This window comes from Cryptotermes secundus, unplaced genomic scaffold, assembly GCF_002891405.2.
Source record: "Cryptotermes secundus unplaced genomic scaffold, Csec_1.0 scaffold298, whole genome shotgun sequence".
NCBI lineage: Eukaryota > Metazoa > Arthropoda > Insecta > Blattodea > Kalotermitidae > Cryptotermes > Cryptotermes secundus.
The window spans coordinates 2193805-2207920 of record NW_019741976.1 but is presented as its reverse complement, the minus strand read 5'-3'; the positions used below and the strand labels follow the sequence as shown (position 1 = coordinate 2207920).

Below are 14116 nucleotides of genomic sequence, written 5' to 3'. Positions count from 1 at the left end.
GGAAGGTTTTGGAGAGGTTTGGTCATCAAAATTCTACATATCGAAACAAATGTTACTGTGCCAAATTCATGGACCCCATAGGGAGATGTATTAGTGTTGCTTCCATATCAGAAGTTTGTACAACAAGCATGTATATAAAAGTTTATTTTTGATGATAGGAAATTGAGAAGTACAAAAGAAGGATTATTATATTGATCTGGACTTAATAAACATCGGTTTATTGATTCTAAATTCTTTACATAGGACAATAACACCGACAGGTTAATCTACCATAACCTTACTTTTCCTTATAAAATATGCATATGAGGTTAAATAGAAATGTCCATGCATTTCGATTTTCTAGCGCCTTTAAAATCTCTCGAGAACATATAACAGTTTCAATTTTGCCAGAAAATGACGCAGAGATTGTAACAGGACCTGTGCTCCGTTCAGGTCGTCCTTTGATAAGAAAAGTCTTGAGTAGCGAATATTAATCAAATCTTTTCAACCGTCTGCCGCTAGCAAGATCCACTTCCTTCAGACTATCCATTCATCCGAACATACATACATACATACGTACATATATACATACAGACTTACTAAGGTGCATACGTATATAGAGACAGACTGTTTCTCTAAACCAATTATTCGTAATCAGTTGGGTTCAGAACTTATAACTCCATCAAACGCTCGAGTTCAATTTTTTCACGATCATAGTATTGTCCCACAGAGATATTTGGTTTTCGGACTTTATCCATCGTCCTGGTTTTTAAGATAACTAAGAAAAACACGACGTTTCGGAAACTGAATCTGTTTCCGTCCTCAGGTGACGGAAAACACCTATTCTTTTGGGTCCCTTAGAAAGAGCTAGCCTCAATCCAGTGATTGAGGCTGTGTGTTATACACCATCGTCAGAATCCTATAGTAACTAATAATATTGTCCCCTTTATTCTCTGTTCGAGTAGATGAGAAAGTGATATTTAGACGCACACAGAAGTGAAGGAGCCATTTAGAGATAAAAATGTTTGGCAGAATACAGAAACACATTCTACATGATAATCCAAAGAGAAGACCTCGGAAAACACGGAATGAATAGGTGGAGTCGGAAGAGCCTGGTTGCTTAAAACATGAAATGAAGAACGAGTTAAATTTTGAAATGTCTTCTGTGCGTATTATGTTTATACATGGGCCTACTTACATTAATTTACTAGTTATATTGGTATATTGACTAGTTGTCTTATATTTTGATAATTATTTCTCTATAAAAGTTACTCTTTTGGTTTCATTGACACGAACTGTCATATAAAGTTGTTCCCTTATTTTCCAGTTTTTCAGGCAGTGCGTAATAGAATCACTGAGACTTTGGTTTCACTGAGGTAATAACTTTTCCACGGTCCAGTTATTTCAAATTATCAGAAAGTTGTTGATTTGTTTTGAATAAATGCACTTGCCACCCGTTGCTTATGTGCTTGTTGGGAAAGTTGCTTGAAGTTTTGAAGCTGAGTTGGGACTAACCAAATACGAGTCGGTAATGGTTAAAGCGCGAACGGCGCCAGCCGTAATCTGGCATATGCTTCTTCCTGTCAAGCTAAGCTGTTCTCATGCAGGATTAGAGCCACTGAGCTGTTAGTTTAAATGACTTTACTTTGTGCCCTATATCATTATAAATTTTTATATTTACTGATTTTTAGTAGTCCCTAAATGTATTCGTAACGAGTTTCAGGCCATTATCGCTGTGCTTCATATTTTAATGCTTTTATTATATATCATAAATCAATCATATTTAGATACAATTTATCGTCGGTGTTTCAGTGAGTAAAATCCGATTACAGCTGAATGGACATGCACGACTGCACACAGATAATTACAGAAGTAAGTTGTCAATGCTATTATGTTGGCCTACTGTGTCTTGTTATTAAATTTGTGTGTTCTTGTTTCATTGATAGCATAGTTCTTCCTTCCTTTTCACTCGTCGTTTTTCGTGAGGAAATTCCATTTCAGTTTCTATATACGGCAGTTCCTCAGAGACTGTTTTACCGAAACATTATTGTTCTTTATCATTTAAACATCATATAATTTAAAATTTAAAATAAAAAGGGACAGCCATGGGCACATTTGTTAATTACAGTGAAACTCTTGATCATTCGCTGTTTGTTATAATTAGTTTGGCTGCCTGTATCCTCCCCGGGACGCCATTGTCATCAAAACATTTCGATCTTTGCCACCAAATCCCAACATTTTCTTGAAGGCTCTTTTAAAGTTTGTGTTACAGAGAGGATAGAGAATAGGGTTAAACGTGGAGTTTATGTACCCGAGCCATATGGTAGCAGTGTGAACGAGTGGATTGACACAGTCACTGCAGAAAGCTATAACCGTGAACAAAACAAAGTACGGTAGCCAACAGAGGACGAACGCAGCCATGATGACTCCCAGTTGACGGGCAGCTTTCTTTTCCTTCTGCAAAGTTACAGAATCAGAATCGTTGTTGCGTCTTTTAGTCGTGTTCTTATGTGCGAAAGTGCGTCGATATTGGCTGCCGGCAGAATTCTCACGGATGTGGTTCCCATCTTTATACTTTGCATCCATCGTCGTTGTGGTGAGTTCCACGTATTCCACGTTCACCGTAACACCTTCAAAATGCACAAAACCTTCACTCTGAGTACCTTCAGATTTATATGAAAGCACAGTTAGATTTCGGAACTGGTGCGTCTCTCCAACTATGACGTTTTTCTTCCGAAATGGCTTAGACTTTGATCGTAAAAGATTTGGAGGTTGCTCGTCTACAAGGGAATCAGTGCCCCACACAACACCGGGGCCTATTTCTATTCTGTTACTGTGATTGCACTGTCCGAGGTCGAAGCGGCTGCGTTTCTTAATCTCGAAGTATATACGTCCATATAAATACACCATGAGCAATGTGGGGATGTAGAAGTTGAGGCAAGCGGCAGTTACTTTGAAGGCAACATTGCTCGCAAATTCTGTTTCACACACAGTAGGCGGGTACATGCGTTTTCCTCCCGACTCAATGTAATGCCAGCCGATGATTGGCAAGATCCAAAGTGCAGATCCGATCCACACGAGACCAATCATGATAATGGCTCTCTTCTTGGTGCGACGCCTCAAGTACCTCAGTGGCGACGTGATAGACCAGTACCGGTCCATGCTCAGGATGAACAAGTTCAGAATGGAAGCCGTGGAGGCAGTGTAGTCGGCCGACAGCCAGAACTGGCACACGGCGAGACCGAACACCCATTGACCTGCGGAAACACAAACACAGCCATATTATATGCCTCAAACATTAACAAATGTAGCCACATGGTACTTAGAATTTCAAGTTCTCACGGCGATGGTTCTGAAGAACAATATCTTCTGAGATATAGCGCCATGTAAAAGGTAAACGGTAAAGCTATCCCTGTAACAGTCCGTGAAGGCCCATAGGGTTGTGAGACGTCGAAGCTCCCACATTTTCTGTAGACAATCGGCTCACAGATGACGGTAAGGTTGTCAGCCTTACGTTCCGGCCGTCCATAACCCCCAGGAACATTTCTGGTACTCATTTCTGTTAGAGTCTGATTCGATTCCAGGGCTATAGTGCGGCTGAAAGGATTAGGTAAATTGAAATATCCACCTCATCGGGACTCGAACCCGCGGCTTTCCGGCTTGTAGCATAGTTCCTCAACAAACTGCGCTCCGGGATATAACACCATGTAGCCTGTTGGAAGCCAATCGACTTTTCGGTGGAAAATATTGCCTCCATCTTCAAACAAGAAAGCTCTGCTTCCTACATATTCCTCCGAAATGTCAGTGGACTTGCAGCAGCATAAGCGGCATTATATCTCAGAACATAATATAATCTTCATAGGCATACTTTGTTAGAAGCTGAACTGGAATAGATAGAGTAGCATCCCCCGGAATATCCTCAGCACACGGAGGTATGACTGAACTTTTATTTCGCACTTTGTAAATGCGCATGGTTGGATGAAAGATGATAAGTAAGCTACCCGTTGCAAGGATCGCGGCTCTCATTAAGGTATAAATTAACCAGTTTCTTTATACTTTGATTAAGACCGTCAGAACTGTGGTCGTAAGTGAATGCTCTGGTGTGTGATTGACTTTCGGTTTCCTTGGCCATAAATTCTGCTAGACGATTCGGCAAGCTGTGCGTCTCACTCCAGAGAAAATTTATTTTGTCTATACCTATGCTCTAAATCAACGAAAAAATGAGATGGGATATTGTTTCCTTATACACAACATTTTCGTTAAAAAAAACTTTGTTTCTTGTGTTGAAACACAAAATAATTCGAGAACAATTTACATAACGCGTAAGATTTCAGGTTTCTACGGCCGTGACTATCAAGAATGCTGTCTCCTGGGATGTGGAGCCGGGTAGATGTGTGAACCGACGTTCCTCTGGCATACTTCATAATTTACGTAACGCTTGATGGGGGGTATCCAGTACAAGAGGCTGTATAAACACTGCTAACGTACTGTACAAGAAAACCTCTCAATAAAACTGGGCATTTGACGAAACCAAATCATTATGCCGAATATGTGATGAGGTTAATGCAAGGTAACGTAAAAATATAACTGTAAATTGTCAGAAAAAAAAGTGCAGTGATTGCTTAGGGCTTCTACAGGAGTAGAATTCACACAGGGTGATAAAGAGCATCAAAGAGAAAGACAGAACACCATTACTGCCCTGAGCCCCGCCACTTCCTTCTGCAGTCCTTGTTCTGCATTGGTGTTCTGTACCACAAACAGGCCAGGATACACAAGCGATTACGTCATATTTAAATCCCCGGAGACGGGACGGGTTCAAACCTCTGATACAAATATTAGTGCGTTATTGTTTACTCTGTTTTACATACGAGAGATTTCGACAATACCTGGCTTACACAGCTCTGTGAAAAAACAAGGGAAGCTTTTCTGCACATTGGTTTTCAGTCCGCCCATTGCAGATTTACAAACAATACTGTTTTATGCGCGTATTAGAAAAAAAAGAACTGTCAGAAAGAAAATCTGACCCGGAAAATAAGTTCGAATTAAATGGTAATTAAGTGGACACTTTCTTCTTGGGACTTAAAATTCTTTCGAAAATCTTACAAATCATAGTGCGGTTAGAAATCATAAATCATCAATGATTTATCTGAGTGTGGGACTGTCTGTGCTTCTTACGTGTTTCATGACAGAGAAGTGAAGCGACTGATTGCTATTTGAAAAACATTATATTATTTTTTCAAAGTGTGCTTGTTTTGATGACTAATATAACTGCATTTGACGTAGGATAAATACGATCCTTATATTTTAAATATTAAAAGTTAAATCCAGAATCAGCTATAAAGAGGGGGAACTTTTATGTTCGATTAGATTACTTCGGTCTAGAAGATTCATGCGCCATCTGTAGACACTTTTATAAAGTTTTTGCGGCTCTCATGGGTACATAAATCAGTGCTACGTCTTGCTTAAATTGTATCAAATCACAGACGTCCCTGCGTAAAGTATACTTACAGATCCTACAGAATGTAATGTAATATAACATTTTTATTTAATATGCAAACTGGTTATTTCAACATTATCTAAACCAAAGTGCGATACTTATGATGTGTGAATTGTATGATATATTTATAAATATATTTTGGAGGTAATGGTGGTTTCACGATGGGTCTTGAAGGAAAGAACATAATACACCCACGATACCATCCTAAGAGATTTTGTTTTAAAAATGGTGTATAAAAATATGCCATAATTTTGCTTTAGATTTTAGAAAATAAAAAAGTATTTCTTCCACCACAGTTGAATGTGAGATCGGAGACGTTTTAAAATTCGATGCTGTAGACTGCAATTGAAAGTGACGGTGAAAAAAAAAGTTAAAATCTTTCTAATGAATTTTTAACTGGAAGCTAAATACTTCAAGATGTCTTGTTATGTATCTACTTAAACTAACGTTCGGGTCTTAGTCGTTCAGTTTGTCGGGTTACTCTTTCCAGGAATTTCGTTTGATATTTTTTTTTTTTTTAAAATTTCAGCTGTGACATGGAGAGTTTCCTACACATATCCCAAAAGAAAATCAATATCTCATGTTGGATTCAGAACTTATTTGTACTCCTGAAAACACCAAATTTCTTTATTGTTTCAAAGAGCGAAAGCTTAGGAGAATGGACTTTGAATAGTTATTTATATTGATACAATTTTGCAGCTAAATTAATGCTCAGAATCACAGGGTTTTGGACTTTGTTCATAGTTCGGTATTCTAGAAACTGGAAAACACAATATTTCAGAAATTGGATCTGTTTCCCTCCTCAGACGAGAGGGAGACAGTAAGTGACTCCCCCCTCACCTGAGGACGGAAACAGATCCAGCTTCCGAAACGTTGCGTTTTCAAGTTTCTAGAATACCGGATGATGGACAAAGTCTAAAAACCCAGCGATTCTGAGTGTTATACAACATCGTCAGAGCCCTTTAGAATCCAAATTAATGCTGTCTGTAAGGCAGAAAATGTGTGACCTACGATCGAGTTTTCATTTCAGTTTCAGCAGCTCAACTTTATAAATGTTCGACATTCAAATGACTTCATTTTCCAAGAGTCCTTTTTGTAATGTTCGCGATAACTAGCCCCGCTTTCATCTCTCGCATGGCGATGTAGAGGGGGCGTATGACTGTGGAGGACACAGATGGAAGCCGTGGAAATGACGGTGATTTGCTTGCTGTCAGGTCAAGTACCTTCGGTGTAAGTCGGAATAACACAAAAAGAAATTCACAGTAGTTCGATCTTTTATTTGTCTGAAATTAGTGAGGTAAAAAATTGTAGAGAAGAATGCCAGGGATCCATCTGTACGTTCATTTTGCCTTTTAGCACGTCCTGTCTTTAAGTAACAAGTCAGGAAAATGCCAGATACAGCAAACCCTCGCTAATCCAGAGTAATTTGGGAGGAGGATTAAGCAATAATCCAGATTAGTGAAGCAAAAGGTAGCCCTAAAAGACAAAAACTTAGAACAAAAACAAATGGAAAGTGTAAGGACATAACTAATGCTGATGGAATAAATAAAAAGAATATCACTGTACAGCCTTTACTTGAAAACTATGGAAATACAATATTTTTAATCATCAATAGAAGACCCAGAAGAAGTTGTACTTGTTTAATAATGCAGTTCTGAAGAAACTGTCGAGTTTTGTCTGAACAGACAAGTGACTCACCTGCCTTCTTAAATGGCAAGTGTCTCTTAAAGTACGTACTCAAATGTAAACAGCATTCATCATTTTTCTTTTATACTTTCGTATTATCCGACATCCGGATTAACTGTAAATGGATTAACGAGGGTTTGCTACAATACAATTTGATCTCTGTAAGCGATACAGAGTATAAAATATATGCGAAGAAGAGTAAAGTAACAAATTTTAATTGCTGATAAAGTAAATGTATTTCTCCTCCAACGAATATAATAGAATGTGTGTGTGTGTGTGGGTGGGTGTGTGTGTGGGTGTGTGGGTGTGTGTGTGTGTGTGTGTGTGGTAGATGCATAGATCGGTTAATTATATACTCTAAGAAATCCTATGATTCTCAAGAAAGCAGTCTTCTGGGATTTGGCACCGTGTATATGTGGTGTTAACCGACGTTCCTCCGAAACGTCGGTTAACACCACATATACACTGTGCCAAATCCCAGAAGACTGCTTTCTTCATAGTCACCGCCGTGAAAGCCTCAAATCTTACAAATCCTACGATTCATTTGGCAAAAAAGTTACGAATATTTAGTTGGGTTTCGAATATTATGTTGGACATTTTCCACTGCCTGATGCGTACTTAGCATGAACAAGGTCTCGGAGGCAGCGCTACTCCCAGTTCCAGGTGACTGCTTGTCGCTACAGTGACAGACATTTATGCCTTTTTATTTTGATATTATTGGCGATGATTGGGATGGAACCCAGGGGCACTTTATTAATATGCTGTGGACATGACACGAAACTAAACTATATAATTCAATAAAGCAACAGTGTATAAGCAAATATATATTTGACTAAATGTGTGAACATGACGTAAAATCAAACTCTTATCTCCGGTAAAGAAATTACTTTACAGCGCTTAAGCATATATATAGGTCGCGTCCTACCTCAAGCGGTTAGTCGCTGGCTTCCCACCGCGGCGGCCCGGGTTCGGTCCCGGGTCTGGTCAAGTGGGATTTGTGGTGGACAAAGTGGCGCTGGGGCAGGTTTTCTCCGAGTACTTCGGTTTCCCCTGCAAATCTTCATTCCACCAACTGCTCCACAATTACCCTCACCTCTCATCTGGGGCTGGTACAATAGGCCAGAAGTGGCCGCAGAACAAGGGACTTAGTCCCACCCCACTAGCAATAAAAACATATATACACGTATATGAGACTAAATATATGAACATGACAAGCAACCACAATTAGTAACAAAATTATAATATAATTTGTATGTCTAGTAAATGATTTGAAAATATTATCAATTTGAAATGCCAGAAAACAAGATTAGCAAACAAACGAGTTTCACAATTAAATCAGGCACATAATAAACGCTGTAAGCGTTGTTATTAATCAGTTCGAAAGCTGTTATTAACTAACTAACTAACTAACTAACCAAGGAAAATGCCTCAATGCAACGGGATGCTGAAATATAATATTTCATATAACTTGTTATAAAAATATACATTAAAATATTTAACAGTATATATGGAAGAATCGTACGAAAGAACAACTTTCCTGAAGTAGCGAGGCATGGAGGTATTTATGTGAGGCACGAAAGTTGCGACATTTCACGCTGGATATATGCATCACTGATTTATACCGTTATTCTAAAGACTATTGAAAACGATAACAGTGTACGAAGTGGTCACTTGACTGTTAATTGTTGGATATATTTTTTCCTCCAAGAAAATCTACCTGTATTTAAATCTGATATTAATTAACCTTGCTATTCTAAGCCTGCTGAAATCTAATGTCTAAAGAATATATACAAACGCGCATGTACCTGTACATATACAGACAAAGGAAAAATAAATGAATAAGGGAAGAAACTAGCAATGAACATGTAGATTTTGAGGGTCTCGCAGCACTTGTTTCGAAGAGTTCTGGATATAATGCCGCTGGAAGTTAACGGACGTTTCGGAGGAACACGTGGCTGCCAAAATCAGAGCTGAAGAGTGAGACAAGCAAGAGACCAGCACGCGGCAGGTAACAAGAAGAGCCTGCTCGCCGCCTGCTGGTCTCTTGCTTGGCTACATGGAATTATTCCCCACATGACAGAGTTCTTCAGAAAGGAACGTGGTCAGGAAGAAACACGAGAAATGGATAAGCAAGAAAAAAGTCGCGTTGTGAGCCAAAGCGAGATTCGTTGGTGTGTAACCGGCCACATATAGCGCGGGGGGATAAATCCCTTAACTTACCAACAAGGATGTGATAATGTGCTGCCTGGTCAGGGCTACTGTACACCTCAGGAGAAATGGTTACATGACGAAACCGATTCTCTGCAAATCTTACAACGTATATATATCTATAAAATAAGGTAGATTAGGAACATATCATAGCAGATGCGAGTATTATTTTATTTAATATCAGCTGCAAGTACAGTGGAAGCCCTCTTACCGTGCAAACCTCCCTCACTTCTATCTCTCTAACCAACCCCTGCTGTTTATATTACTCTAGCGGCATTTCCACTGCGAGGGAGTAGAACCCCGCCGGCAAGCGACGTCAACTGTTAGCTAAACTAACCACTTCTTTATTAAAAATAAGTTTTGAGTACACAGTACTGTATATATGTCTATACAAGGTTTGAATATGACAATGAACAGCGTATTAAAGAGAGAAAAATATTTAAATATGTAATTATATATGAGATATTATCTGTAATACATGAAAATATTAATCTAAAACTTCACGTGCATTGAAATCATTAATTGTACCAGCTTTTTGCGAGGTACAGTAAATATGAAAATTACTCGCTGGGCGTATCCACGTCTTCCATTCCTTACCGGTGATGGCGTACACAGAGCTGATGGGCATGACGATGCCACCCACTGTTATATCAGCAGCAGCCAAACTCATGATGAACATATTTGACACCTGAAACGAAACAAGACGCCATCATTCTTCGCATTAAATGTTACCTTGTCACTTTGCCGCCAGGGGAATATTCTGTTCCTTTCACCTTCCTAATCGTGCCTGCATCAAGTCCAGTGCAGATGGAGACCTATATCATTTTGCTAATGAAACGCCTATCAAATATACGTGCCATCAAAGCACCAGATTTATTGTGTTCAGATTCGTATATTTTTTCCTTTCAACCCACATTTCTATTGTTTTGCCCTTTCCTGGGACGTCAATAACAATGTCACTGAAAAATGGGGACAGATTTTGAGCAAGAGTTTTACATACAAAAATAAAGAAAATAAAATCAACATGTGTCCAGAAACATTTAATTTGTGAGTTACAGCTTAAAGAGTACATTTATAGTACACGTAAGTGCTCAAAATGTCCTCCATGAGATTCGATGCACGCCTCGACACGTCTCGAACAGCAGAATCAGTTCAAAGATGCCGGGGTAGTTTCTGTTAGTCTGACAGGCATCCATAATGCAGTGGTGAAGTACGCCTTCGTCGTCAACAGGAGCTGCATGCAAAGGGGATTAAGGTGTCGTCACATGTAGAAATCCAGAGGATTCAAATGTGGCGAACCGGGAGGCCATGCATTGGGTCCTCCTCTACCTGTCCACCGGTCATGATGGTGCTGCTGAGAACATCTTGCGCAGCTCGGCTAAAGTGTGTCGGAGCATCATAACACATTTTTGCATCTCTGACTCAAAAATGAAATGAAATTCGTGCCCAAAATTTGTCAGCATCTTCCAGATACATCCTGTATAGGCATCCTGTCAGACGGGACATACCACTGTTTGCCTCATACTATTCGTATTTCTAATATCCAATATTCGAATTGAGCCCAGGGGAAGGTTATCCCTTTTTGTTCTTATGTTTTTATGCAAAATGCAAATAATGAACTCATTATAGATATCTTATATTCTATAGTTTCCACTTTTAATTTGTGAAACTGTTCAGCGAATGTCAATAAAATTTGGAATTTTCGCTTATATTAAGATTTATCGAATGAATTTTACATTGGTCCATACAGGTCAAATACAAGCCCTGCTTTACACGAAGCTTAGACAGAAGTTCAAAACTTTCTCAAAGGACGCCTGCAGTATGTAAACAAATTGTATCACCACATGGAATATAGAACAACTTCATTCATTCATTCATTCAGCTGTGGCTCGACAGCCCCTGTTGTACATTGACTTCTTTCTCAGTTTCTTAATCTTTTACACATTCGGTAGGGTCCCTTGGACGGGAGATCAGTCAGTCGCAATGCCGCTACCTGCAGACAGGACAGCAGAAACAATAAATGCACACAGACATCCATGCCTCGAGTGGGATGGAACAACTTAATATGTGTTATTTTTATTAGAATACTTTTCGATGTGACATATTCTTATCAAAACACAAGGGAACTAATTCTTATGTTCACGCAGTGTACTGCCTGTACTCTTTATGAACAATGTAACAATAGAACACTAACTGACAGTGAATATCAATGACACCGAGGTGCATTAAGTTACACAGAATTCATGTGGAAGATAAGTGAATCTAAGTGGACTAGGCCTAAGCCTCTCTTCCCCAGTCAAGTCACCAGTAAAGTACTATAAAATAAAGCATTTAACGATTAATTTTTTTGGGGGGGATCAGTACTATGGCTATTTATATTGTGCAGTGTCAGGGAACAGAGCGTGGATTACATAGTACAAAATTGGAAGTGACTATGAATGATTAAGTTGGAAGGATATGGAAGAAAATTGTTATACACGTAAGTTTAAGGTACCATTAAAGGATTTGAATAAAAAATGTAATAGTTAGAGCCATCCCTGTAACAGGCCGTGAAAGCCCATCGCTTTGTGAGACGTAGAGGCTCCCACATTTTCTACACAATCGACTCACTGGTAGCGGAAAGGTTATTAGCTTTACGCACCGGCCGCCCTTTACCCCCAAGGAAGTTTTTCTGGTACTCATTTCTGCTAGAGGCTGAGTCGCCACTGATTGGCCTATTGTACCTGCCCTGGGTGATTATGATGATGGAGCAATTGGTGGAATGAAGATTTGGCAGGGGAAACCCGCCCCAGCGCCACTATGTCCACCATAAATCCCACTTGACCAGACCCGGAATTGAACCCGGGCCGCCGTCGTGGGTAGCCAGCGACTAACCGCTTGAGCTATGGCGCCGCTATATCTCAGGGCCATGGTGTGGCTGGAAGGATTAGGTCAATTGAGAAAATTCACCTCATCGGGACTCGAGCCCGCGACCTTCCGGCTTGTAGCATAGTGTCTGAACCAACTACACTACCGCGTGTCCCCAAAGTATTTGAATAGAGATGATAACGTTACGAAATTCTATGCTAGAATTCCCAGTGTTACCTACACAGTTTAACCGGGAACATTCCGAATAGGACCCAGGAATGTTAAAGTCACTGAACTGCAGCAGCCGATGCGACATAGGCCCTACATAATGGCCAGTTTGAGAGAGGGAGGGACATAAAGCCATTTATAGATACACAGTCTGACAAGTGTTCCCGCTTGGACACTTCGAGTAACATTGAAAGCCAGAACCGTCTCTCACAATGCTTAGTCTCACTCACTCACCCATGGAGCTGAGCCCTTCTTGAGAACCCACCAATTCTGCAACTACTCAAGAATTTCCCAGCATTTCATGGAACCCGAATGTTTATTACCGTGTTCACAAAGCCCTCCACTGGTCCCTATCCTGAGCCAGATCAATCTAATCCATACCGTTCCATCCTATCTCTCTAAGATCCATATTAATTTTGTCTACCCACCTATGTCGTGGTCTTCCTAGTGGTCTCTTTCCTTCTGGCTTTCCCACCAATATCCTATATGCTTTCCTCCTCCTCCCCATTCGTTCTACAGTCCCTGCCCATCTCTTCCTCCTTGACTTGATCTTTCTAATTATACTTGGAGAAGAGCACAAGTTATGAAGCTCCTCATTATGCAGTTTTCTCCAACCTCCTGTCACTTCATCTCTCTTCGGTCCAGATATTCTCCTCAACACCCTGTTCTCAAACACCCTTAGTCCACGTTCCTCCCTTAATGTCAGAGACCAAATTACACACCTATACATAATCACAGGCAAAATATAATTCTGTATATTCTAATTTTTTTAGACAGCAGACGAATGTTAAGTCTGTAGTGAATATACTTTGAATATCATTGCGAGATAATGTACAAGCAGAAGCCCCTACAGAAAATTCTAATGGGTATGTACCCCTTCATTGTGGGCTGGATATTTCCAAATGTTTTGTCGCCGAAAATATTTTCGTTCCAGCACATCAGTAGTTACTCTATACTCAAATGCATTTTGTACGATAAGTACATATTACATACAAACTTTACTTAGAACTAGTAAGCATGATTTAATTAAGCTAAATTATGACTGAGGTAGTAGGAAGGTAAATTTAGTTACTTCTCGATATTCACTGATTGTCCCATCGTACGGTGCGATGAAACCTGAGTTGCCAAAGGCGCTGTTATGCACGTCGCAGAACTGCCTAACTTAGACAGCAGCCTACCGCTGCTGCAACAGCAACAGCAACTAAGATTGGAATGCAATGAATTATACAAAAATATGTTGCTGAAATATTTTGAAAGTCATCAGTCGTGAAGGCAATGTCGTGAAGGGGATGGGAGGATAGTATTCAGATGTATCTACGGAAAGGGTTTGCGCGAACGGAAAGGATTTTACTGGTTCTGGATAGCGTAAAATGGATGAGTTGCTTTATATTAACGGCGATGAACCTTCGGGTTCTGCTTGCTCATTGTTAGTTACTATATTGATGATAGTGGTGGTAATATTGTATTATGGCAATACAATTTAATTCAATTTTTTAAGTGTTTCCTCGACAGCCCAAAGGCAAATTATAAAGTAAGTATGAGCAGACACATACTCGTAAATAAATAAAAGACAAATAGAAGCACCTTGTATCATTCAGAAAATACCACATGAGTTAATGCAATTACACCAACAATTTCGTTCTAAGATAATAATAATAATAATAATAATAA

General features: G+C 39.6%; 1 protein-coding gene across 4 annotated transcripts in view; it reads right to left on the bottom strand.

The window, feature by feature from the left end:
- Nucleotides 1-841: 841 nt before the first annotated feature.
- The window catches only part of LOC111872860 (histamine H1 receptor), a 165591-nt gene continuing 152316 nt past the window's right edge, over nucleotides 842-14116 (bottom strand). For all 4 annotated transcript variants that reach the window (XM_023867085.2, XM_033754865.1, XM_033754864.1 and 1 more), the window contains 2 exons: nucleotides 9968-10058; nucleotides 842-3236 (listed from right to left, as the gene is read on the bottom strand). In XM_023867085.2, the coding sequence (XP_023722853.2) occupies nucleotides 2140-3236; nucleotides 9968-10049 (1179 nt within the window). In that variant the 5' untranslated portion in view covers nucleotides 10050-10058 and the 3' untranslated portion in view covers nucleotides 842-2139. The remainder of the gene's footprint in view (nucleotides 3237-9967; nucleotides 10059-14116) is intronic.